This window comes from Carcharhinus amblyrhynchos, chromosome 7 (genome assembly GCF_965287045.1).
Source record: "Carcharhinus amblyrhynchos chromosome 7, sCarAmb.v2.hapA, whole genome shotgun sequence".
NCBI classification, from domain to species: domain Eukaryota; kingdom Metazoa; phylum Chordata; class Chondrichthyes; order Carcharhiniformes; family Carcharhinidae; genus Carcharhinus; species Carcharhinus amblyrhynchos.
This window is the reverse complement of record NC_137330.1, coordinates 36,798,404-36,825,190: the sequence shown is the minus strand read 5'-3', so window position 1 is coordinate 36,825,190 and position 26,787 is coordinate 36,798,404. Positions and strand designations below refer to the sequence as shown.

Sequence of the window (26,787 nt, the reverse complement as noted above, 5' to 3'; positions counted from 1 at the left end):
GAATGTGGAAATCTCTACCACAGCGAGTGGTTGAAGAGAATTGTGTCGAAGTGTTCGATTGGAGATTGGATGAGCATACGACAGAAAAGTGAATGGAGAATTTTACTGATCAGTTTAGTTGGAGAAAGACAGGACAAGGCATCAGTGGAACATAAGCACCAAATTGTCTGTTTCTGTACCTTATATGAGTTGGAAAAGAAAATGCACGAAGTACACACGTACACACTGATCTTGTCATAATAGCCATCTAATCAAAAACAAAATGCTGTCTGCAGAAAGTGGACAAATACCTTCCAACAGTTTCATGCCTAAAACAATAATGTTTCATATTTTTCACCACGTTCTTATGTTGGAAAGAAACAATAAGACGAATAAAATCAAAACCGCACATGCTATTAAAACATCAATTCTTTATTATCTCTTCTTACTGATTCCCTCTGCTGGGACATGTGTGTATTGCTGCATCAAATGAACAAAATGCTCAATGCAATTTTCACATTGCAATCCCCTGTAGGTAGAAGACATCTCTCCTCCAGTTGACCTTCAGTGCTACAATCAGAGAACCTTGTAGAATGCTCTCTGCCCTTTCACCATTTTCACGCTTTTTGCTACCAGTTCCATCATCTCTGCAACCAGAATGTACCTCCCATTTACATCCCATGCAGGCTGGCTTTAAATAATGCAGATGAGATTTAAGTGGTATAAAAGCAGAAAATACATAAATGCTCAGCATGCGCAAATTAAGCAGCATCTAGATTTAAGTGGTGCTATCCTCACACAAACCTGCGCCCCCAACTAAAACTTGCAGCAACTTACCAAGTTTAGCATTCACAAAGTTTGCATGTTGCCTGCATCTAAACCAACCACATCGCTTCTTCTTCATGGAGAAATTTTTCTGCAAACACACCTTTGACCACATGGCGATCAAGCAGTGGTCAGCGTGTAACATCCTCGAGGCCCTGAGAGAAAAGGAGATGGCGGATCCTGTTGGATGGTCCTCTGAGCAGACTGTCAGTGTCATCTGGCAGAATGCCTCATCACCAGAACTCAACTGTAGCGTATTCAAACATTCCTCAACTAAAATTCACCAATCCAGATAATGTCCTCATAAATCTCCTTTAGTACAATCACATCTTTCGTATGGTGCAGTGACCAGAACTGCATGCTGTACTCCAGCTGTGGCCTAATTAATGTTGTACACAGTTCCAGCATCACCACTTACTATTCTGTGCTGTGCTTGTTAAAGGCAAGTGTATCCTGTATGCCTTTATGACCACCATCTACTTGTCCAACTATTTTAAGAGATCTGAGGACATTCACCCTCAAGATCCTACTATCCCACTGCAATTGTTGGTATCCTATCATTTATTGTTAATTTCTTTGCACTTTTAGCCTTCCCCAAATGCCTTACCTCAAACTGCTCCAAATTGAACTCCGTTGCCACTGCTCTGCCACCAACTAGTGGGCAGCACGGTAGCACAGTGGTTAGCACTGCTGCTTCACAGCGCCAGGAGCCTAGATTTGATTCCTTGTCTGTGTGGAGTTTGCACATTCTCCTCGTGTCTGTGTGGGTTTCCTCCGGTTGCTCCGGTTTCCTCCCACAGTCCAAAGATGTGCAGGTTAGGTTCATTGGCCATGCTAAAATTGTCCCTTAGTGTCCTGAGATGTGAAGGTTAGGGGGATTAGCAAGTAAATATATAGGGATATGGGAGTAAGACCTGGGTGGGATTGTGGTCAGTGCAGACTTGATGGGCCAAATGGCTTCTCCCTGCACTGTAGGGTTTCTATGATCCTATGATCCATTGATAAGCTTCCTGCAGCCTAAGCTTTCTTCGTCACTATTAACCAATCATCCAATTTTTGTGTCATTTGCAAACTTCACAATCATATCTCCTCTATTTAGGTCCAAGTCATTGATATATATCACAAAAAGCAAGGGACCTTGTACAAAGTCCTGTGGTTCACTACTGGGAACTGCCTCTCAGTTACAAAAACACCCATCGACCATTCCCTTTGCTTCCAGTCATTGAGTCAATTTGGATCTAACTTGCCACTTTGCTTTGGATCCCATGGGCTTTAACTTCTGTGACCAGTCTACCTTGTGGGACCTTATCAAAAACCTTGCTAAAATCCACATAGGTTGCATCAAATGCATTAGTCTCACTGACCCTCTTTGTTATCTCCTAAAAGAACAGGGTTTATCCAATCTTTGATAAATACATGTCTTTCTAAATTAAGTTTATACTGCTGTCCCTCAATTTGTTTCAAATAATTTTCGCACCGAAATTAGGTTGACTAGCCTCTAATTACTTAGTCTATCCGTCTCTCCTTTTCTAAACAATATTGCAACATCAGCTGTCCTTCAGATTCCACATCTGTAGACATAGAAGATTGGATTGGATTGGATTGGATTGGAGTAACTATTTCTTTTTTTCCCTTAACAGTTTAGGATACATATCATCTGGGTTTGATTTGATTTATCATTGTCACATGTATTAGTATACAGTGAAAAGTACTGTGTTCCGTGACTGTATTGTTCTCAAAGAATGTGGCCAGACTATCTCGGCTTCCTTCCCATTATGCCTTGGGGCAGCCTGCATTTTGGCCAAAGCGTACATCTGAAATACATTTTTAAAATCCAAAATACACTTTAAATCCTTTAACTGTGGTTGTATGTGTTTCTATGCAGACAGTAGTTCTGAAAAATAGTTAAGGCAATCTATGATTCTTATCCAAAATTAATCCACTCAGCTTTAGTAGTCTTTATTAGCACTTTAAGTCCCAGAGTATTTTGAAATTCTCTAACAGAAGGAAATTTGGCCACACAGTCATAGATGTTTGACTTAAAGATGGTTAAAGATGGCGAATACCCCTGCCAGCTGATGCACGCAGGATGTGAGTGCTTGTCTGGGTATCCCACCCAGGCCAGTAGCTTTCCATAGGTTGACTTTCAAGAAGGTTGCTCTGACATCTGCGATGGTGACCTCAGATACAGATTTGTCTGAGGCTTTTGGGGAAGAGAGCAGCTCTCACTGACCTCTTGCTCAAAATGAGCAAAGAATGCATTGAGCTTATCGGGGAGGGGTGCATCAGTGGTGGCGATTTTACATGCCTTTATCTTGTAGCCTGTACATACTCGCTATGAATGCTCATTATCATTCCTTGTATGCCTCCCATTGATCTGGCGCACATTTCCTAGCTTAAGTAACTGATTCTAGTCCACTTTAGCTCAACTTAGTAAAATTAGCTTTTCTCCAGTTGAGAACTTTTGATCATGGTCTATCCTTGTTTCTTATCCTTAACCACCCTATATCATAATTAAGTTAGATTTCATTACTAAAGTGCTTCCCAACTAATGCCTCTCCCACCTGCATATCTAAATCCAAAACCACTCCCTTTCTTGTTGCTAGCTCACCATGTACTGTCCAAGAAAGTTCTCATAAATGCATTTTAAGAATTGTGCTTCCTCTGTGCCTTTCATGATATTATGGTATCTCCCATTATTACTGACCTTTTTTTTGCACTTGTTATTAGCTCTTCTATCTTCTGATTCTTTGGGAATCTATAGTATATTTCAAGTGTCTGATTGCCCATTTTTTTGTTCCTTAGTTGCATCCAGTCTCATTTGATAACGCTTCTTCCATATTATCCCTCCTCATAGCTTTAGTTGCTTTTTTAATGAATATTGCAACCTTGCCCCGCTATTTGTATCCTCTTCTCCAAAGAATCATAGAATTATTACAGTACAAAAGAAGGCTATTTGCCTATTGTATCTTTGCTGACTCTGTGAAGGAGCAATCCATCAAGAACCTCTCCTCAGCCTTTTCATAGCCCTGCACATTCTTCCTTTTCTGATAATTATCCCTTTCAAATGCCTCAATTAAACCACACCTCAGGAGTGCATATTTCAGAATTGAACCACTCACTGGGCCCAATTTTATCATTGCATCGCGCCTGTTTTCAGATGCAAAAACATTGTAAAGTTGGGAGTGACACCATTAACGCAATCTGCACCCATGTCCACGCAGATGCCCACTTTACCAAGGCCCGAAAATGGCCACGATCCAATTCATGCCCGAAACAGGCTCAATGATGATTTAAATGCATTTGCATGCATTTAAATTGAATTAATTGCCTGCCCGCCCAACTTTACCAGCATTTCCCCCTTTACCATCACTTTCACACGTCCAGATTCGGCGTGAAACAGACCTGCTCGGCAAAGGTCTGTTTCGAGCGCTCCAGCTTCTAAAGAGGTACATTCAGAGCTTCCAATGGCTCTATGACTCAGTTCGGTGGTGGAGGGGGAGGCAGATCGGATCATTCTCTGGTTTGGGGGTGGGGAGAGTTGGTGGCGGGAGAAGGGAGGCCTGATCGTTTTCTGGTGGGGGTGGGGGGAGGAAGGGGCGAGTCAGATGTATCTCTGGTGGGGGTAAGGGGGGGTGGGGGATGCCGTATTGCTCTCTGGTGCTGGACTTTGCACCCATTTTTGAACAAGGGGAGAGTATTTGCAATTCCCCAATTATCTGGCACCATCTCTGCACCTAAGAAAGATTACAAAATTTCTAATGTAGTTTCCCTTAGTATCTTTGGATGCATCTCATCAAGTCCTGATGCCTGATCAACATTTAAGTATAGACAGCCTATCCAATACTTGCACGTCTGAATTATCTCTTCTTTTATCATGACCCTCACATCTTCCTTGATAAAGCCAGACTCCAAAAGAAGGATTTTCCAGCTGCCCTCATCCCAAGACCAGAAAATCCCATGTGAGGTAAACTGACCTTTCCCTGGTCCACCCCTCGCCCGCTGCAATTCCAATGGCGGGTGGAACGGGAAAATACACCCCAAAGTTTTAATTAAACAGCTCAGCCATCCCACCATGCATAAATCCCCTTTTTGGCCCCTAATCATTCCTACCACGTTTACTACCTAGCTGCCTGAAAGCAATATAAACAGGAATGTTGTACTGCCATTCCTGTGCTTCTTTCTTCCATATATCAGTAATAGCTATAATATCATACTCCCATTTATTTCAGCTCACCTGTCATATTCTGTAGACATTTGGTATTGAAGGATATATGCCATTCAAGTACTGGCAAACTCCCTTGTTGCTATTTTCTATCATTTGTGTATCTGTCTTCCAATTCTCTCCTTTCCATTTCCAACTTTTCTTCTCTCCCTTCTGAATCTACGATCACATCCTCACCTTCCTGCCTAGCTAGTTTAAATCTTGAGAAGACTAGATAAGCTATGGTTTTGAGGGTTGTCCTCCATTCTACTCGCCATCCTGACTTGGAAATATATTGGCGTTCCTTCATTGTTGCTGGGTTAAAATCATGGAAGTCCCACCTTAACAGTTCTGAGGGTGTACCTACACCTTATGGACTGCAGCAATTTAAGAATGCAGCTCAGCACCGTCTTCTCGAGGGCAATTAAGGGATGGGCAATTAACGCTGGCCTAGCCAGTAAAGCTCACATCCCTTGAATGAAAAAAAAGCAGGTACTTAAAAAGATAGTCAGGAACTAATGGAAGAATGATACAAGTAAGTTTTTTTATATGGCTGTGGATAGTTGTTGACTATGCTAAATTGATAACTTATTATAGCCTCAGATATTCTTTCTGTGATCTCTTTTCCCAATGTCTTGATATTTATTTGCCCCCTGTGACCGCTTCCCAATTTGCATGTGGGTGGCAGGCCCAATTCTCTCATGCGTTGATCACTCCCGAGTTCAAATAATGCATATATTGGGCCACTAGGACCAAGCTGGGAGATTTCCCACCTCAAGCTACTCACATTACTAGTGAAAATAAGATCCTACAGAGTTAACATCTGAAAGAATAGCATGCTTAAAGTAATTGTTGGATAGCAGGAAGAGAATGCAAGGCACTTGAATCTTATTTTGAGCATGTCAAAATTAATAGCATAGTCACTATGGATGCACAAGATTGGAGGAAAGGTATGTCTGAAGAATCATTAGGAAACATGTTGGCCGGGATTCTCCTGAAAAAATTCTAAGTGCTGAATTTGCGTAAAAACTGGAGTAAATCCCGCTTTTTTTTTCAGCAGGATTTTCACTCTGTGCGTTACTGAGAGCCCCAGTGTAAATTGCAATAAAAATCAGTGAGTGGGCCTATTCCCATTGGATAAGCATAGTGCTGAGCAGGTCACTGCACATGCACCGATTTGTCAGAGTTGAGATCAGCGCATGCGCAGTAGCCCTGCACAGCAGTCTTCTGATTGCAGGCTAGCACATCAACTGCCATCACTGCCCTTTCGACCTGTCCCCGGCCTTCAATTACTGGCTTCCCTAAGCCCCAAACCTTAGCCCCGGACTGCCTCAATCTCCCACCCCCATCGGCAGTCCTGATCTCCATGTTACCACCCCATGCAGGCCAATCCCCTGTCTCGATGGTCAGCCAGATCACTGTCCATCCTTCCTCAGTCACTGATCCCGACTGCAGAGTGGCAGCGGAACCCTACCCTCACTGATCTTCCCCACAGGCCCCGCTCCCTTGGTGCTGCCTGATGCCCAGTGGGCAGTGCCAAGGTGCTGCTTGAGCATTGCCACTTTGCCCCTTGGGCAGTGTCAAGCTGGCATCCCCCCTTACCCCCGACCTCCTGAGGGGCTTCCATGGACACTCTTCACTTCAGCGCCAGCTCCTCTTAATGGGGAGCTGTTGTAAACCTCACTGGAGTGAAACACTCTTGGGTGGGGAGGTGAGGGGGTGGGGGGGCAGGGGAGAGAATTCAGCCCCAGGCCCACTAATGACATTAAAATTAGAATTTAAGTATTTTAATCAGCTCCGATTTCTGGCGCAGAGCTGATAATGCTGGAAATCTGGCAGCCGGATAAGCATGGAGACCGTGGTGCCCAGTGGGAAGCCCGCCACACAGTCTCTGCTTATGTCTTCCAGCCCGCTGTGTTAATTGCCCCTGTTAATGCTGAGGAATGAAATACTATCCAATTGCTGTAATTAATCACTTCCAAATTCAGTTAATGCAGACTATAGATCTTTGTATTTTCCCCAGTCTCAGAAGAATGCCACTTATGTGGTATTTTCCACTTCTCACACTAGCTATCCTGAAGCCTTTATGAATAAGACCATCAACTTATGTTATGACCAGTGTTCACTGTATTGAAGTGTTCACATTTATTTTGAACTTAACAGCATCTAATCAAACTTTACTAGACTTCTTCTCAAGCCTTATAAATGAAAGGGCTAACATGTACACTTGCATTCCCTCACATAAGATTGTAGAAGCAAGGAAATAAAGTACTGTTGTCTTTATTAAATTTTTTAGCATTCCCTATCAATGTGTTTATTTAAATTTTAGACCTAATATGGAGTAATTTCCATAATTTATGGTTGCCTTAAGATCAAATCTGAGTTCAAAATTTATTTTCTATATTTTGTTCTAAGTCTAGTGAGCCTAGAGCATAGAAAGAGATACATTTTTGTTATAAATTGGATGAGGCTAATGATTCCTATATTATGTGTTAGTCCCAGAACTTAAATATTATCAAGTACTTACTTCAGGGGAGACGAAGGCTTACATCAGGGGAAGCATGTGAGACTATTCATGCAGAAACTCAACTAATGTTCTGGGGACCTGAGTTCTTATCCTGCCATGACAAACGGTGGAATTTGAATTCAGTAAAAGAAATCTGGAATTAAGAATCTATTGAATGTTATGGAACTAATGTTGGAAAAACCCATCTGGTTCACTAATGTCCTTTAGGGAAGGAAATCTACTGTCCTTATCTGGTCTGGCCTACATGTGACTCCAGACACTTGTGACTTTTAACTGCTCTCTCGAATGGCCTAGCAATGGCAACTAGAGATGGGTAATAAATATTAGCCAACCATTGACACCCATGTGTCACAAACGAGTAAAAAAGAGTTAAGTTTTACAAAAGTTCAATACATCTCCCGCTGTAACTGGTGAGAGGTTAGCAAAATCTTCAGAGAAATGGCTGGTGATTTCTTGAATTCCTATAGCAGATGGGTACTATCCCAAAAGATTTTCAATCCCATTATTTTATCATTTTGTACTTTGGACCTGAGTATCTGTAGTTTATGTGGGAATCTCTGCACCAAATATCTCAATAAATAATACTTAAAAAAAAATCTTCTGTCTCATATCCCAAATCTGGAACTCCATGTCTTGTGCTGAATATTGCTTAGCCTCCTTATCTTTTCTATTTTTAATATATTCTGTTGAGTGATAATATCTACATATTTCTATTTTTAAAGTTGCCTCACAAAGAACCTATTGTTCTAAATGATCCAAGTTTTGAAGAGTTGGAAAATGAAGAGTTGTGAGTCAAGGAACACTCCTCCTTCAAGAATTTCAACTATCAGAGAAAACAAGTGCTGTAAAGCTTTTGTTTTTCATAAATTTTTCAAGCAGAATTCTTTTAAAAAAGTATGCTTATACTTGAAATAGAATTTTAATCCTTGATAAAGCAATATTTATCAATTGTTCTGACAACTTCTGCTGACCATTTTCAATTATATGTACACCTCTGTATCATTTATCAGTTCAGATTCTTCTGCTCCTGTTATTTTGATGACTGCTTGTAATGTGTATTAAGGACACTTGAGTAGAAATCGTAACAATATTGTGTTCTTTACTGCAGTCTACAGTGATTTCATAAGTTAGTTGCACAGGTTCAAAATGTTTATTCAGCACACATATTTTCTGAAATTTTTTGCAAATGTATGTGCTTTGGTTACAGAATAAAGATTATTTTTGATAAAAAGTACTTGTGTTGAACTAATCCATGAAAGACAACTAAATTATATATAGAGCCTGCAAACACAGATTCTGTTTAGTACTGTCACAATGATGGAATGAGACTTCTGGCCTGACCCTGTTGAGTTCCTGGGCTCCAACAATTTGCATAATACTGGTGGTGGAGAGTTTTGGGGGGTGGGGGGTGGGGGGGGAATGCAAATAAATCCAGCACTGGTGAGCTACTGGATACAGCCAGCAGAAGATCTGAACGGGAAAGAAATGTCCCTCTTTGTAAGAAGGCCACTTCTGGCAAAATCCCCTTGAACGAGTTAACTGACAGGTCTTCAAACTCACCTAAAACAGCACCATGATCCCCACTCCCAAGCTTTCAAGTACACTGTGCCTGCTTACTCCTAGTAGCTGTACAATATGTTGGCGATGTTCCTTGTCGGGGAAGTGTCCTTCCCATGGCGTTTGTTGCTGTTGTAACTGTTATTGGGGACATGTGAATGTCTGGGATTCACAGCAGTTCTCTATTCAGTACAGCTGCTGAGATCCCAGCTTCCTGATTGGCCACCTGCAGTGAAAGAACAGACTCTTACTTTGTCGCTCCCAAGGAGAATTAATGAAAAAGTTCATTAGCAAAACAATAGCCAGATACTTTTTCTCAGTTGGAGCATAGCCTCATTCCTTTTGCATTAGTGCTCAGGAAGGGGTGACACGGTGGCACAATGGTTAGCGTTGATTCCTCACAGCACCAGGGACCTGGGTTTGATTCCTGGCTTGGGTGTCTGTGTACCGTTTGCACATTCTCCCTGTGTCTGCGTGAGTTTCCTCCCACAGTCCAAGATGTGTGGGTTAGGTTGATTAGCAATGCTAAATTGACCCTAGTGTGAGGGGGATTAGCAAGGTAAATATGTAGGGTTATGGGAATAGGGCCTGGGTGGGACCACAATCCCACCCAGAATGTATTCTCATAACCTCACATATTTTCCTTGCTAATCCCCCTGATAGCACTGGTGTTAGTGTCACTGGTTGTCTGATTTTGGTGAATGATGATGATGTTCTACAGATAGATATCCTCACCATCTTTGTATTTTCAAAAGTCAGTGATTTAATGTTTTGCAACATGTTGTGAATCTGTAAGATCTTTAAGGCTACCAGTCCAAGCTTAAGATTTCTCCAACTGTGATGAGTGGTTGTTGTATTCCATTTGTTGGAACTCCAGATCTTCATCCTTGCTATTGCATTGGGTTCAAGAACTTACTTTTTAGATGTCCACGTTGAACCACTTCACACGGGTCTATGAAGGTCATGAAGTTGCATGATGCACCAGTGTCTATCTGCCACTTCCCGTCCACTTGATATTCACCTGCTGCAGTCTTTATTGTAACTATCACAAACCACTTATCACCCATAGACTTGATGGAATCAACCACAGATCCTCCCGCGCCCAGAATCCTGTATGCTTTCAGCCCTGATCCCCAAGCACTTCCCTCCTCCCCCCAAGAGTATCACAACCTTTGCCCTCTGAAGGCTACCCTCAATACTCTGCAGGACTCCTGCCATCAGATTTTACATGGCTCCTTCTGTCCCCACAGAAGAATGACCATAATCACTGGAAGAGGGTGAAGACACAGGGTAGTGTGCCTTTGAGGAGCGGGCGCTGGAGCTTGCAGGAGAGGAGGGGAATGCAGACCATTAGTGACAGCATAGTCGGGCTGGAGCCTAGAAGTGAGCACTTGCAAATCCTTCACTTGTTGGACAAATCTCAAATAAGTTGCATGCAGCCCAGATTCCTACTTCTCCTTTGCACTTAACCTTGTGCCCTGTGTTCCAGGAAGGACCCCAATGCACCAGGCCATCTGGTATCGCGGGCCCACTGCTACTCCAGCCCATCCTGCCCCTGACAGCTCAGAGGACTCCTTGGAGGAAGCCAATGAAGTGACCTCCAAGGCCGGCACCAGTTTTGCATCAGCTTCCACCTCACAATTCACCATCCCAGAGATTCTCATGTCAATGGGTCCAGTTAGTGGTGAGGCATCTGGGTCACTTTCTGCTGATGTACATTGAGTGGAGGAGGGCATGTCCGAGGCCTCTGGCATGCAGGGCTCTGCTGGAGGTGAGGACTCAGCTGACCCCGGGCTACATGCTGGATCTCTGCAATCACTTCTCCCTCACCTGCTGGAGATGCAGCAACAGAGCCAGGGAATGTAGGAGGGGCTGATGAACAACTGCGAGGATGTTGGGAAGATTCCCAAAGCTTTCAGGTGGACTAGCTATTGCTTGTCTTGCATGGTTGCCAGATCAACATTGCAAAGGTGGCATCTGCAATGGAAGGTCTAGTTCAGGAAATCCTCACCAGGAGTGGCAGGGTCCAGCAATGGCTGAGTTACAGCAGGCCACATGAAGTCCCAAAGGGCCGCAGCTGAGAGTTTCAACAGGCCTTTCAGGATTCTAGCTGATAATCCTGAGCCAGGCTGAGAAGTTTGTGAGCTTGCAGGAGACCAAGCAGGACAACGCCGAGACACAGCCTTTGCCTGCAGCCTTTGAGAACGTGGCCCAGTCACATAGGGTCATGGCTGAGAGGCTGCAGAGCTTAAAGGAGACCCAGTGGGACAGTGCCGAACCACTCTGGGCTATGGCAGCAACTTTTGGAAATATGGCCCAGTCATAGAGAATCATGGCTGAGGGGCTGCAAAGTGTGGCCCAATCTGAGGGCTATTGCCATTGACCCGTCAAAGGGCTATCGCAGAGAGCTCGGCCGAATTCTCTGCCCGTTGAAGTGGTGGAGGCTGCCTCGCTAAATATTTTTAAGAAGCGGGTTGATGGGTTCTTGATAAGAGAGGGGATTAAGGGTTATGGGGAGAGGGCGGGAAAGTGGAACTGAGCCACAACAGATCAGCCATGATCTTATTGAATGGCGGGGCAGGCTCGAAGGGCTAGATGGCCTACTCCTGCTCCTATTTCTTATGTTCTTATGTTCTTAAGAACACAGGTGGTCATCCAGGACTGGCAGTGCCAAGTGATACTGGAGCTTCTGGAACTCACTGCAGAAGCATTGCTGTCACCTTCTGATTCCCCCTGTTTCTGACACTGGCGCATCCCAGGAGCACTGGGAGGAAGAGGGTGTCATGGATGCATCCCTAACACCTGGCCCTCCAGAGGATGACAGGCCATGGGGCGCAGCAGACAGATGGCCACCTCCACCTCAAATGTATATCCTGGGGAGAACCAAAAAGTACTGGTCAGCCACGTCAAGTTAAGAAGTTGTAACGGCTCAAAGATGGCACAGGTGAAGGACAACACTAGGTAGACAGAATAGCTAGGTACAAGTCACATGTTTTTATGTTATCACTTACTTTGAAGGCACTATTATTGGCACCAATAAATGTTATTTCACCCCACACCTGTGACTAATTTGTCTCTGATTAGCCTCTAACAGGAATGCACTCACCCTGCTAGTCAGCAGAGGGACTCTGCTTGTTGATGTCAGTGGGGGAGGCTCACTGGCTACTGCTACTGAGAAGATCAGGCACTCAAATAATTCACTGGCTATAGCGGGTGGCATGTATTGGCAGGAACTTACATCATCTGCTATGGCATCCCCAGAACCTACAAGATTCCCCACCTCACCACCACCTGCACCAGGGCCCTGCATGGGGGTTTAGTGCTCCCTTAACCACCACCCAGATGTGGGCCCAGTTGCCAGCATACATGTGGAGCTCAGGTAGGAGTCAGACTAGTTTGCACCAGGTCATCATCACAATGGCACATTGTGAGTTGCCATCACCCTCCTGCCTGCCACAGAATCTCGTTGACACAGCACACCCAGGTCCACCACTCTGGTGTTACAATGTTGGAGGAGATTATAGGATTTTGGGGGAATAGGAGAATGGAACCCACGTGCGACAATACAGGCCCCTAGTGACCAAAGCGCGTAGTGATTAGGGCTTCCTTCGCCACCCTCACAGGCCTGGCCCTTGCTGCCACCAGCCCTCCAGCACCTGGGTGGTGTTGGTCATCGTCGTCCTCCTGCTCCTCCTCTTCCTCTTCCTCCTCCTGCTGGGTGGCCTCCTCCCCAGCAATGCCCAGCTGGTTGGCCTCCATGTCCTCCTCCTCCAAAACTCACTGCTGCGCCAGGTTGTGTTGGGCACAGCACACCACCACAATGCAGGAAGATATCAGGCTGTACTGTAGTGTCCCACCAGAGCTGTCCAAGTAAAGTTTATTTATTAGTCACAAGTAAGGCTTACATTAACACTGCAATGAAGTTGCTAAGAAATTCCCCTTGTCACCACAGTCTGATGCCTGTTCAGGTCAACGAGTCAATGCACCTAACCAGCACATATTTCAGAATGTGGGAGGAAATCAGAGCACCCGGAGGAAACCCACACAGACGCGGGAGGATGTGCAAACTCTACACAGAGGTGACCCAAGCCAGGAATCGAACCTAGGTCCCTGGCACTGTGAAGCAACAGTGTTAACCACTTTGCTACTATGTCACCCAAGCACCTGAACCACATTTTGAGGAGTTGGCTTTACTGTGGAATGGATAGCAATGTAGCCCTCATTAAATTGAGTTTCTGCCTCAATCTCAGGCTTCTGCACAGGTGCCATAAGCCAAGTCCGAAGCAGGTATCCCATGTCCCCCACAAACCATCCCTGCACCCAGGGCTCCTCTTCAAAGACCTCCAGGATATTGGAACTCCTCAATATAGAACTGTCATGCATGTTGCCGGGATGTCTGGCATAGATGTGCGTAATGTTCATCTCATGGTCACACACCAACTGCACATTTATTGAATGGCAGTCCTGGATTCTTCACCAGGGCCTTGAGGGTGATAAGGCTATAGTCTGCACATTTGGCATCCCAGCAATGGCTGCGAATCCTGCAGCTTAGTCTTCCTGCTGGGTCTGGTCCAGGTCAAATTTAATACACTGGCCAGCATGAGCACACAGGGCATCCATAACCTCCTTGACACACTTGTGGACAGATGATTGGGAAATGTCACAAAGGTCTCCACTTGCAGTCTGGAATGATCCACTGGAGTAAAAGTTTAAGGTGGCTGTCGCTTTCACAGCCACTGGGAGTGGGTGCCCCCTCTCGCAACAAATGGCACAGGGGTCACAGTGTCTCCTTTTGGAGCCATCAGCAGCACATGATGTGTAATAAGTTGCTCAAAGGACACTCATGCTCGGAACTGCTGGCGGGGGGGCCTCTGCTCCCTCCTTCTACCCCCCCCTCCCTCTTGGTGAGAATGATAGCCACATCCTGCCTCTGGTGGCCATCTTCCTCTACTCTGGGTCTCCTGTGCCCACAATTCATTCTCCTGCTTCTCCTCCTCAGCTCCAGAAGCAATCAAAAGAACAGCACGATCAATGGGTTGCATTACAAAAGCCATCTCATCAATTTGGAGGGGGAGGGAAGAATTTAGGGAAGGAGAGAGTCAGATAGAGAGGATAAAGAACTCTGCCCAGCAACACACACTCCCCATAGCCCCCACCCCCCCCCCCTCCACCACAGGCCCCACAATGGCAAAACAGACCCCCTACCCCCTATTCCCCCCCACATTCACAAACACACACCCAGAACCCATGCACAAGCCACAGACAGTGCTGCTTGACAAGTCCTGAAGCTGCAGCACTTCCACTTCAGAAAGTTTCCAGCCCATCCCCCACCAGCAAGTGTTTGCTGCTGCCAGTACTTGGACCCAGAGTTGGCACTAAGACCTGAGGTCAGTGCTGTGACCCGGTCCATGCTGAAAGGCTGAAGTTGGACCCCTGAACAACAACAGCTCCCCCACACACTTGCAGACCCTCCCCCCAATTCACAATGCAATATGGCCACTATATTGCAGCACAGAGCAGTTTGAAAGCAGAGGCTTACCTCCTCACTCAATAACTTGAGCCTCAAGCCTCAAGCCTCTGAGCAGCACAGAGCAGTTTAAAAGCAGAGACTTACCTCCTCACTACTCAAGCACCTGAATGTGACTTTTATACTTTAGGTGTTTTTTTAACCGATCCAGCTGCAGGTTGTTGAGACAAGTGAGCTGGGACGATTGGGAGTGAAGCTTCCATTGTGATAAATGCAAAAAAAAATGCAAATTGATGTATCACCCATTTTGGGCGGGGTCCCAATTGTGACAATTTTTTTTCTTTGGTAAAATGGGAATGGGCACGAAAACAGCCACCATTCCTGCTATTCACATCATGCCCAATTTTACAACTTTATCACACCACAAAACCAGTGCGATGAAATCATAAAATTCCACCCTAAAGTTCAAATCTACTTAAACAAAGGCCTATTGTTAATTATGTTTTATTATGTTAGAAGTTAAAAGGTAATGCTTGTTAAACTGTTTGCTGAGATCTTTATTCACAATGGTGGCACCAAAAGTATGGCACATATTGCAAATTATACTTTTAGAAATCAAGATTAAAACCTAAGTAAACAAAAGTTATGTTGTATGAAAATAATTTATTTATAGTACATTCCATTTTATCTTGGTCTCTATTTAAACAGCTAGGACTCAAAGGACCGCAAAAGCAACTGACAGTACATCTGTACATAATTTAACTATAGCCTTAAGGCCATTTGTACATTTTTACATTTAGATTGTTTATCACTACAACCTGGAGACTTTATGTCTTGCTCAACATAACACCAATGATTTCTGCTCCCTCATGGAAACATGGACATCAGATTGAAGATTAATATTCTGGTAACATGGAACATCTTGATACAAACTGATAAGGACTGGCACTACAAGTGGGTAAAGGAGTATGAAATGCATGTGACTATGGATTAGTGCAACTAGATACAAGGTGAGATCATAACCATGTTAAAAAGACAGAGGAGAGAGAAGGGAGAATCTGGACCTCGATGTTATGTATTCTTTGGGAAGCATGTTTTGGAATTTCACTGTTTGCTGTGAATATATAGGTTTAATTATTAATTATAGTACGCAATTCAAGCATTTGACTCTGCAGGCAGGATTTTGTAGCCCTGCCAGTGATGGGAATGGAGACAGGCAAGTGATGAAAATAATAGCATCCACTGGCATGCTAGTTTCCCATTGCTGTTCCTGCTACTGACCAGTTTCATCAGTTCGGGCAAAGACCAGCCATGAGAATCTACCAGATCTGCTAATGATTCAGGTTAAAATAGTTAAAGAGCTCATTGAAAGCTTGGAGAGTGATATGTTGTGCACACTAAGACAAGGTGTATGGAGATGACAACAGCAGGAACTAATCATGGCCTCAAGAAATTAGGACATAAAAAGAAGAATGCCTTAGAGGGTGACTCAGTCATTAGCACACAGGTGCCACTGGGTCTGCGCAGATTGCAGGGAGAGTGGACTGTACAAACTTGATGATGCAGTGGATCTTCATCCTCCTGAAACCACAAGCTTCACTGATACAAATGGAATGTTAGTGTATACAAGTCTTTCCTCTAGATACTTGGAAACAATTCCACATTAATTCCTTATAAAGTATTGATAAGACAAAGGCAAACACACTGTACCTTATGTAAGTTTTGCTCATCATGTTGATAAAATGATAACAATAATAACGAGATTCAAAGAAAATGAAACAAAGATTGCTTTTGGGATCACAAAGCCATGAGGTAGCTCAATTTATTTTGAATGGGAAAAAGGACATGATATATGTTCAAAATCACAAAAGTAATTACTGTGTGCATAGATAAATATTTTATGTAAAAAGAATGCAAATCCAACATCATGATCACTGATACAATGCTAAATGATAGGAACTTTGAATAACCGGGCTAAATTTAAATCATAAAAGGAAGAATTATTTTGGACAGCAGAAATTGCTGAAAATAGTATACTCACAAAGAAATATTTTACTTGTAATCAACCAAATTTACTAATAAAGGCAGCAGCATACAGATTTTATTATTAAAAAGTTCTTCAAAAGACAACCAAAACCATCATATTTTAAAATCTTAGTTCAGCTAACCATTTTGAAGAATTTACCAAGTGATCTCCTCACATGTGTGCATGTGTGTGATATTTATATATAAAACTCATCCTATACAGAAAACCAAGTGACATCTAGTCTTTTGCATTTTAGTCAAAGACCTACTTAAAATTAAATAAGTCAATGTCAATCTTGAAGTAGACATAAGCATAGTAATCTTGCTGATTAACATTCAGTCCAGGGATATCCATGTTAGCCTGTAATAGGAATGAAATTCCATAGGTTAATATCAATATTATGGTCGTTATCAAAGTCACGAGTAGAATTTTGTTTCTTTCATGGATGTATATGTCACAAAGCCAGCGTTTGTTGCCCATTTCTAATTGCCCTTAAACTAAGAGACTTGCTAGGCCCTTCAGAGGGTAGTTAAGAGTCAATGACATTGCTGTGTGTCTGGACTCACATGTAGGCCAGACCAGGCAAGGATAGCAGATTTCCTTCCATAAAGGGCATTAGTGAACCAGATAATTTTTTAATGACGAATAGTAATAGTTTCATGGTCACCATTGCCAGGTCTAGCTTTATATTCATTTAATTCCCACCAGCTACCCGAATGGGATTTGAACTCAGTTCATTAGCCTGAGCATCTGAGTTGCTAGCTCAGTGACATTATCTGTACACTACCATCTCCCCATATTAGGCATTGTTACTAGGGCCACAAGAATGATGGATATGGATGAAGGCTATTTCAACTCAACTGTTCAAAAGGACCCAATGGATCCCCATCACAAAAGCCGTAAATAATTCCAAGGCTTATTCCTCCATCACCCGATAGTAAAGTCACTTCCATGCATCGATGATACTTTGTGCCAAGAACAGTTTTGTAAACATCAAACCCCTATTTTCTGTTAACAATCATGAATCATCCTTTGCAGAAGTCAGTTCCATTTTTTATACCTTGTGTCAAGAAGAATTTGTTTGCCATAACTATTATGAATCAATGTCCTACTGCAGCTGTTTAAGTTGATACAGTATTCCAGATTTAACTTTATCATACAATTTTCTATTTCACATGCATCTATAAAGTCACCTTTCAGTCACCTTCTTTCAAGACTATAATTCCTCTAGTTTTTCCTCGTAACTCAGTCGTTTGATAACACAGTCTCAATTTTAGCTCCCTACACTATTTGGAAATGTAGCTTACGTGGAGGTTAAAATATCAGCAAAATGGTACTTACAAGATCGATGCTGAACCAATGCTTATGCTATTTTAACAAACATGCAAACTTAATGCAGTCTTGACCCACGTAGATGAAAACATCATGGAGATTTAAAAAGCACACTACAATGGCAACAATTAGACCATAACAGTGTTTTAAACTTGTATTGCAAGATCAGTGCCCAGGGTGAGCATTGCCAAGTAAATGTCACAACATGGGGAGCTGGTCCAGAAAAGGTCCAAGAAAATCAGAAGTATTTTGTTTCCTTATAAGGAAACCAAAATGGAGCATTCCCCCAAACCTTTCAAGGAAACGTTGGGTCTCCCATACTTCAGGCTTCCATCCTCTCCCAAGCGACTTTCCTGGCTATATCCTCGCGCTTTACTCACCTGACTCCTGCTCGTCTTGCATGACTGACACTAAATTGAGATAGGATTTTCCCTTGGTATATTTAAATAGGGCTCTGGGGATAAAATGGCTAGCCCATTCTTGCTCCAATTAAGAATTGGGTATTAAATCTTGAATGTCTCCCTGTGTATCAGTTGAATTCCTGGTATGGTGTGTCTGACCAGAGCATTGTACAATTCAAATATGACTTTGTTTGACCTTTACTATTTTAGTTGTATATTTTTGCTGCCTTGTGTTGGTTGGACCAATGAGGGCTGATTTTTCTAATCCTTTCCAGAGATGCGAAGGTCGACAAAAAGGTTGTCAAGTAGGTCAATTTCATCCATTTTAAGTTTGGAACATTCTGCCTACCAGTAGAAATCAGTCCAGAACCCTAATGTTTCTGCCCCTACCACTGGCACCAGCAGGTCTATAAGTGGGTCGGCTTTGAAAATTTCAATGCTGTTGGGATTATGAGTCCACTGCTATTGTCCAGAATTGGATTGGGGAGGGGTGCAAAATGAAAGGCATGATAATCTGCTGACTAAATGCCTAGTTTACTAAAAGCTTTAGATTATGTTTACTTTCATCCTTGGTTATTTCAACATCATTCTTGGAGATGAATTTTCCCGTGAGTTTCACGACCCTGATTTTGGGACCAAATTGGATTCTAAGCCCACATCTATTAGCAGCAGGATTAGCCAAGGGATACTCTCAAAGGCAGCCTCCTAATGGTTGCCTCTGGACTCGCAGTCTGATTACATACAATGGGCAGAACCCTGTGTTGTCAGTCCAGTCGGTTTACTGGTAGCTCCAAAGCACTGCAGGCTCTCCACTGCTAGCAAAATGCCAGAGCCTGAGAAAAATGCCCTTAATTGGGGTGTTTTATATACTAATATCTGCCTGCCTCTGCTCATCTTAAAACAGTCAAAAATGTTTTTAAAGTACAACTGAAGATCACATCATCAGATTTGGCTTTTGAAGCTATTGTCTTCCTGTTTCTGGTTGAATCTCATCAAGTATTTCTCAAATAAATTTTTGCAGACGGAGATGTTGACAGGATGTGTTTGTCCCCAAGCAACATATAAATAACTTCACACAAGTAAACAGACTGTGAACAATTAGGGCAACCAGAGCATTCCAAGAATATCAAATGTCCAATATGAGACCATTCAAAAAAATATGAATTGATTTGACATCAAGTTCCTCAGAGGTATCAACATCTTGAACTTTATATATTCTGTTGAAATTCCCTAAGCTGGAGACAAGACACAGAAAGAGTAGATGAAAATTAAGCCTTTTTAAAAATTCTCTAGTAAAGCAAAAGATGGGACCACTTCTGCTCCTGTGTTTCTCACAGTAGGTGTCAGTTTGACTTACAAAGTGCTCTCTTACCATCTATTGGTAGGAACATAGTACTGCTTGAAATATTTTAATTTCCTCAAATTAGGAAGATAATGTCCCTGAATTGCCACAAGGCCAGGTGACACTGAGGTCAGATAGCCAAATCTTATTTGTCGTCCCCAAACATGGTTCACAAGATCAAAGAATGCAGGACTGGGGAAGGAAATTCACAAAGCAGAAATTTCACAGCCCTAGCCAATCTAGTGATCAGCAACTAGGATTCAGGGAAGAACCTGGTATCCAAGTCTGTTAAATGATGGAAACTGGGTTGTACTGCCCTAAGCTTCCATAAACATGGCACTATCCTTCTTTCTTTTATAGTTCATTCACTCTTCCCGCTCAAAAAAGACAGTAGGACTAGGGGGCACAGCCTCAAGATAAAGGGGGGGCGGTTCAGAACGGAGTTGAGGAGGAACTTCTTCACTCAAAGGGTGGTGAATCTCTGGAATTCTCTGCCCGTTGAAGTGGTGGAGGCTGCCTCGCTAAATATTTTTAAGAAGCGGGTTGATGGGTTTTTGATAAGAGAGGGGATTAAGGGTTGTGGGGAGAGGGCGGGAAAGTGGAACTGAGCCACGACAGATCAGCCATGATCTTATTGAATGGCGGGGCAGGCTCGAGGGGCCAGATGGCCTGCTCCTGCTCCTATTTCTTATGTTCTTATGTTCTTATTACAAAGACAGCTGATGAAGTACACTTTTCATTTCTGTTTGGCCAGTTGGATCAGATGAACGGCAAGCAACTTGAGGTGTACCATGCCACCCCTCACCTCCTTTAATGAATGACCAAGTTGTACCCTTAGTGACCCTGATACCTATTATTTACATATTAATTAGGTGATTTCCTAACTATTTTGGCAATGTCAAAAAACAGTCATCACATCTGCTCAGCTGGAGAAACAGAGCAGAGAATCTTCAGCCTCTTCTTTCATTCAGAGCAGTAAATTTCAGAGTCAGGTTACTGCGTGGCTTGGTACCAGGATATGATAATGTTCCTATGTGCCTGCTGCATTGTTAATTTAGCTAATTTAAGGCTTGTATTTTCCACTCCTCAGTGTAGCTAATGTCATGCAAATGGGACCAGAAAATATCTCAAGAGCATGAAATTCCATTTCACAACGTCAAAAGACTAGTTTATGAAAGTGTTGTCAAACCTCCGATGGTGGGGCACTTTTCGCACCGCTCAACTTTGGGAACGACTTGCATACATTTTAATGCCATGCATATTCATTAAAAGGGGTGCTTGCTAAAATCACCCCCGATCAACAGGGCACATTGGTGTGCAATTAGCTGCCATGTTTCACAATACTACATAAACAATGTACACCTGGCAACATGCACGTTGCTGGAACTTCCAAGTGCATGCACTTGCTTTGCAGCAGCACTTGTGGCTCCTTGGTTTAACACAAGACCTCACTGCCAACATCTCATCACTTTAAGTGGGACTACCAGGCAAAGCTCTGCCTAACACACCAGTTGCCTTGAGTCAGCTACAAGCCAAACTGTCAACCAGGGAATGGGGTAAGTGGCCAGAAGAGTTGATTGCATGATAAGGCCCTTGACTCTGCAACAGGCCAGGTAGCCAAAAGCACTGCGGGGCCAGAGCTCTGACTGGGGAATGAAGTAAGTGGCCAGAGGCATGACAAAGAGGTGCAGGGCAAGCAGTGGGTTCAAGAGTGGAAGAGATAGTGTCTCACACAGAACTGGGGTGTTGTGGGGCAGGGATAAGTGAGGGAAACGTCTTATGTGCATGAATAGGGAGAGAGCCTAATAGAATTACATCTGTGACTTGGGGTCAGAATGGGAAATTGGCAAACTGAGGAAGCCTTTCACTTCACACTATTTATATTGCCAAGACTCTCCTTGTCCCAGTTCAGGAAGGAGAGTAGGGCAGTAGTCTCAGTCATGGCCAGTGTTATCTGCAGGATATGGACATAACATCAATCACACGCATTGATCTGGGAGGTCGGGGGTTGCGGGGGTGGTCTCAAGCATACTCACAGGTCACAGATGGTATACTCAGCCCTTGGGGCTAAAGATGGGGGAAAATGGTTCTGTGGGAGCATTCAAAGGTCTCAAGGAGGAGCGAGGGATGGGCTGAGGGGAGAGCACTGAGTGTTTTTAAATCATTCTGTGCCTAGGCCTCAAGAAGACGAAGGACAAACTCCAACAGGTGCATCCTTGATCACAATGGGAGGAGTACGAGGTCATGGAGTGAGGAAATCTCAATATCATGCTGCACGAGGACATCGGAGGGATTTCCACACTCACACTGGGAGGAGCCAAGCTGGTCCAACTCACAAATTTCCAAGTCCTAAATTAGGTGCATGTTGCCAGGTGCAAATCACTAATAAAGTGTTGTGAAACACATAGGCCTAATTGCACACTGACATGCCCTATTGATCCAGTGTGGGGAGATGACTTTAGCGAACGCCCCTTTTAATGAGCACCATCATCCTACAAGATGGAGCAATTGAGTTGTAAACAATGTAAATGAGGATGAACTCATCTCTCGAGTTCTCTGGAGGTCTCTTATATGATTGGTGCATTGCACTGGGGAGCCAAGTAAAGGACCAGCCAATAGAATGTGTATTCTCAGATGTCAGACACACAGCTGAGACAGATTTTGAGCCTTTTATTCATATAAGAACATAAGAAATAGGAGCAGGAGTAGGCCATCTACCCCTTCAAGCCTGCCCTGCCATTCAATAAGATTGTGGCTGATCCAAAAGTGGTTCAGTTCCACTTACTTGCCTGCTCCCCATAACCCTTAATTCCCTTATCAATCAGAAATCTATCTACCTGTGACTTAAACATATTCAACAAGGTAGCTTCCACCGCTTCAATGGGCAGAGAATTCCAAAGATTCACTACCCTCTGAGAGAAGAAGTTCCTCCTCTGTTCTAAACTGACCCGCCCTCATTTTGAGGCTGTGTCCCCTAGTTCTTGTTTCCTTTCTAAGTGGAAAGAATCTCTCTGCCTCTACCCTATCTAGCTCCTTCATTATCTTATATGTCTCTATAAGATCACCCCTCAGCCTTCTAAACGCCAATGACTACAGGCCCAATATACTCAATCTCTCCTCATAAGCTAACCCCCTCATCTCTGGTATCATCCTGGTGAACTTTCTCCGTACTTCCTCCAAGGCCAATACATCCTTTCGCAAATAAGGGGACCAAAATTGTACACAGTACTCTAGTTGCAGCTTCACCAGTACCTTGTACAATTGCAGCATGGCCTCCCTGCTTTTATATTCCATCCCCCTCTCAATAAAGGCCAACATTCCATTTGCCTTCTTGATCACCTGCTGCACCTGCAGACTGAGTTTTTGTGATTCATGCACAAGGACCCCCAGGTCCCTCTGCACAGTAGCACGTTGTAATTTTTCACCATTTAAATAATAGTCCATTTTACTATTATTCCTTCCAAAGTGGATAACCTCACACTAGCCAACGTTATACTCCATCTGCCAGATCTTCACCCACTCACTCAGCCTATCCAAATCTCTCTGCAGACTTTCCACATCCTCCACGCAATTCACTTTCCCACTCATCTTCGTGTCATTAGCAAACTTTGTTACCCTACACTCGGTCCCCTCCTCCAGATCGTCTATGTATATGGTAAACAGTTGAGGCCGCAGCACCGACCCCTGCGGCACGCCACTAGTTGCCAACTCCCAACCAGAAAAGCACCCATTTATTCCAACTCTCTGCTTCCTGTTAGATAGCCAATCCTCAATCCACACTAACACTTTACCCCCAACTCCATGTACCTTAATCTTCTGGAGCAACCTTTTGTGAGGCACCTTATCGAACACCTTCTAGAAATCTAAAAACACCACATCCACCGGTTCCCCTTTGTCAACCGCACTCGTTACATCTTCATAAAAATCCAGTTAATTCATCAAACATGACTTTCCCTTCATGAATCCATGCTGCATCTGCTTGATTGAACGATTGTTTTCCAGGTGTCCTGCTATTTCTTCTGTAATGATGGATTCCAGCATTTTCCCAACTACGGACGTTAAGCTAATCAGCCTGTAGTTACCCACCTTTTGTCTACTTCCTTTTTTAAACAGCAGCGTAACAGTAGCTGTTTTCCAATCAGCCGGCACTTCCTCATATTCCAGTGAATTTTGATAAATTACTACTAACGCATCTGCTATTACATCTGCCATTTCTTTCAGTACCCCGGGATGCATTCCATCCTGGCCCAGGGACTTGTCTATCTTTAGTCTATCTTTAGCTTTACCAAGCACTACCTCTTTAGTAATAGTAATCGTTTTAAGAACCTCACCCCATACAGTCCCAGGACCATTAATGTTCGGTAAGCTATTTGTGTCCTCTACTGTGAAGATAGACACAAAAAACTTGTTTAAGGCCTCAGCCATTTCCTTGTTTCCCATTATTAAATCCCCCTTCTCGTCTTCTAAGGGTCCAACATTTACTTTAGCCACTCTTTTCCTTTTTATATATTTGTAAAAACTTTTACTATCAGTTTTTATATTTTGTGCCAGTTTAGTTTCATAATCTATCTTTCTTTTCTTTATCACTTTCTTAGTCATTTTTTTTTAAAGCTTTCCCAATCTTCTAATTCCCCACTAGTTTTGGCCACTCTGTACGCATTGGTTTTTAATTTAATACTCTCCTTTATTTCTTTTGCTATCCACGGCTGGTTATCCCTTTGCTTACGTTCCTTCTTTATCACCGGAATAAGTTTTTGCTGAGTACTGAGAAAAATCTCCTTAAAAATCCTCCACTGTTCCTCAGCTGTCATACCAACTAGTCTGTGCTCCCAGTCCACATTAGCCAATTCTGCCCTCATCCTATCATACTCCCCTCTGTTCAAGCAGAGGACACTGGTTTGGGACCCTATTTTCTCACCTTCCATCTGTATTAGAAATTCAACCATATTGTGATCACTCATCCCAACAGGATCTCTCACAAGAAGATTGTTAATTCTACCTGTCTCATTACACAGGACCAGATCCAAGATAACTCATTCCCTCGTAAGTTCTGTAACATACTGTTCGAGGAAACTATCCTGACAGCATTCTAAGAACTCTTCCTCAAGTCCACCGCGCCTGGCTTGAGTCAACCAATCAATATGCAGGTTAAAATCCCCCATGACAATTGCTGAGCCCTTTTGGCATGCATCCATTATATGCTTGTTTATAGCCTGCCCCATGTCAAAGTTATTATTTGGGGGCCTATAAACCACGCCCACCAGTGACTTTCTCCCCTTACTATTCCTATCTCCACCTACAACGATTCCATATTTTGCTCCATAGAGCGTATATCGTCTCTCACTATCACCCTGATGTCATTTTTTTATTGACAGAGCTACTCCGTCTCCTTTTTCTTCCTGTCTATCCTTCCTAAATGTCTGATGCCCCTGGATATTCAGTTCCGAGTCCCGGTGACCCTGCAACCACATTTCTGTAATGGTCATTAGATCATACCCATTTGTACTGATTTGTGCCATCAACTCATTCACAATGCAGAAAATCAGGAAAGGTACCAATAAAGGGCACCTATGAAAGATTAATATATAATACTTATGCTAGACTAATACTTTGTATTAACCCCCTTGGTCACAGTTTTAAAATTCTTCAGAGCAAGAAAGAGTTGGAAGCAATTGGGCGACTTAATGTACCTCACATATTAGTCGCAATCATTCCACAGTTCATACACGTGGGATTGGATGCAAAAAACAATGCAGGTTTATTTGAATAATTGTCCGCGAGGCAGCTGATGATGTCAGAAACTATACAGTTTGTATAGTTTGTGACTAGACTCTTAAAGTTACCATGCAACAGCACAACAACAACCCCAAATATATAACATACACCATAGGCATTTTAGAAATGTGATTGCAATGCCTGACAGATCTGGCAGGTCATTTGCAGTACAATCCCCAGAGGACCTGTGCCTTGCTGAGTGCTTCACAACCTGGCAATAGAAAAATAGAGTGGGTAAAGTTGCCATGTGCCAAGATGGAAAAGATGCAGATCTCCTCCAATGAGGAGGTCATCCAAGAGCATGCAGATGGTGAGGCTGTGGAAGTCAAGGTTACAGAGGAAGAGGCTATAGCACGGGCCAGATGAGGCAGGGATGCAAATGACCCACAGATTCCAGGAGGAGGGTGATGAGCATTAGCGATTATCCTCTTGGACAAGTTGCCTCCATCATGGGCCTACATGATCACCAGTGTAGTTATCCTTTCACTTCAATTGGTTTTAGGAAGAACTGCATAACTCAATAATAAATGTTTAAAATAATGTGTCAAGTATTATGGTTGAGACAAAAATATTAGGGCATTCAAATAGATGCCAATGTGGGAGAGTTATGGTGCTCGATGGATCAGCTTCAATGAACTGCAAATCCTTGATTTGTTACTGGCTGTTCTTACATTCTTATTTCAGAAAAATGTTTTGTACAGCAAAGAAAGGACAACACAAACATATCAATACAAAAATTACAAACCATATGGTAAACCTGTGAAGCTGGTATCTAATTGCCTGATAGTACCATCATTCAAAATGGGGCGTGGTAGGAAGTAAATAAGAAAGATCTATTTGGACTAGGTACTCCAGAATGACAACTACCAACTGAAGATTAAAGCAACATTAATCTTTGTGGTTGCCTTGGTAATCCCATACTTAAGCCAGTTAGCTCTTCAGAGTCCAGGGTACTGTTGATGCTTTGACAAAGGATCATCAGGACTGAAATATCAGCTCTTTTCTTGTCTTACAGAAGCTGCCAGACTGCTGAGATTTTGCAGCGTTTTCTCTTTTGGTTTCAGATTCCAGCATCTGCAGTAATTTTTTTTACTGTTGATGATAGTCCTTAATGGGACCTGCAGAGCTGATCTATCACTGAGGCTGGGGAGTTTTCTCACTCGACTCAACATAGCCTTACAAATTAATGTCCCAACAGACAAGGTTGTCCTGACATCAAGTTTTACCTGTGTTCCGTGCTGGTAAATTTTGCTGTTTTAGCTAGAATAACTACATTAGTACCACTGCACATACCTAGTCTTGACTCGTGCCAATCTGTATGCAAGTTGTCTAAATTTGGTTAGCACAATGGA

The 26,787-nt window shown here is 43.1% G+C and overlaps 2 protein-coding genes across 4 annotated transcripts in view; one reads left to right on the top strand and one right to left on the bottom strand.

The window, feature by feature from the left end:
- LOC145345576 (protein disulfide-isomerase A6-like) overlaps positions 1-8,336 on the top strand; it is a 66,910-nt gene extending 58,574 nt beyond the window's left edge. The window contains exon 13 of the mRNA XM_080193414.1: positions 8,258-8,336. Within this exon, the coding sequence (XP_080049540.1) occupies positions 8,258-8,326 (69 nt within the window). The 3' untranslated portion in view covers positions 8,327-8,336. The remainder of the gene's footprint in view (positions 1-8,257) is intronic.
- An 8,012-nt stretch (positions 8,337-16,348) lies between these two features.
- The window catches only part of LOC145344884 (V-type proton ATPase subunit C 1-A-like), a 73,118-nt gene continuing 62,679 nt past the window's right edge, over positions 16,349-26,787 (bottom strand). For all 3 annotated transcript variants that reach the window (XM_080192158.1, XM_080192157.1, XM_080192159.1), the window contains one exon: positions 16,349-16,945. In XM_080192158.1, the coding sequence (XP_080048284.1) occupies positions 16,850-16,945 (96 nt within the window). In that variant the 3' untranslated portion in view covers positions 16,349-16,849. The remainder of the gene's footprint in view (positions 16,946-26,787) is intronic.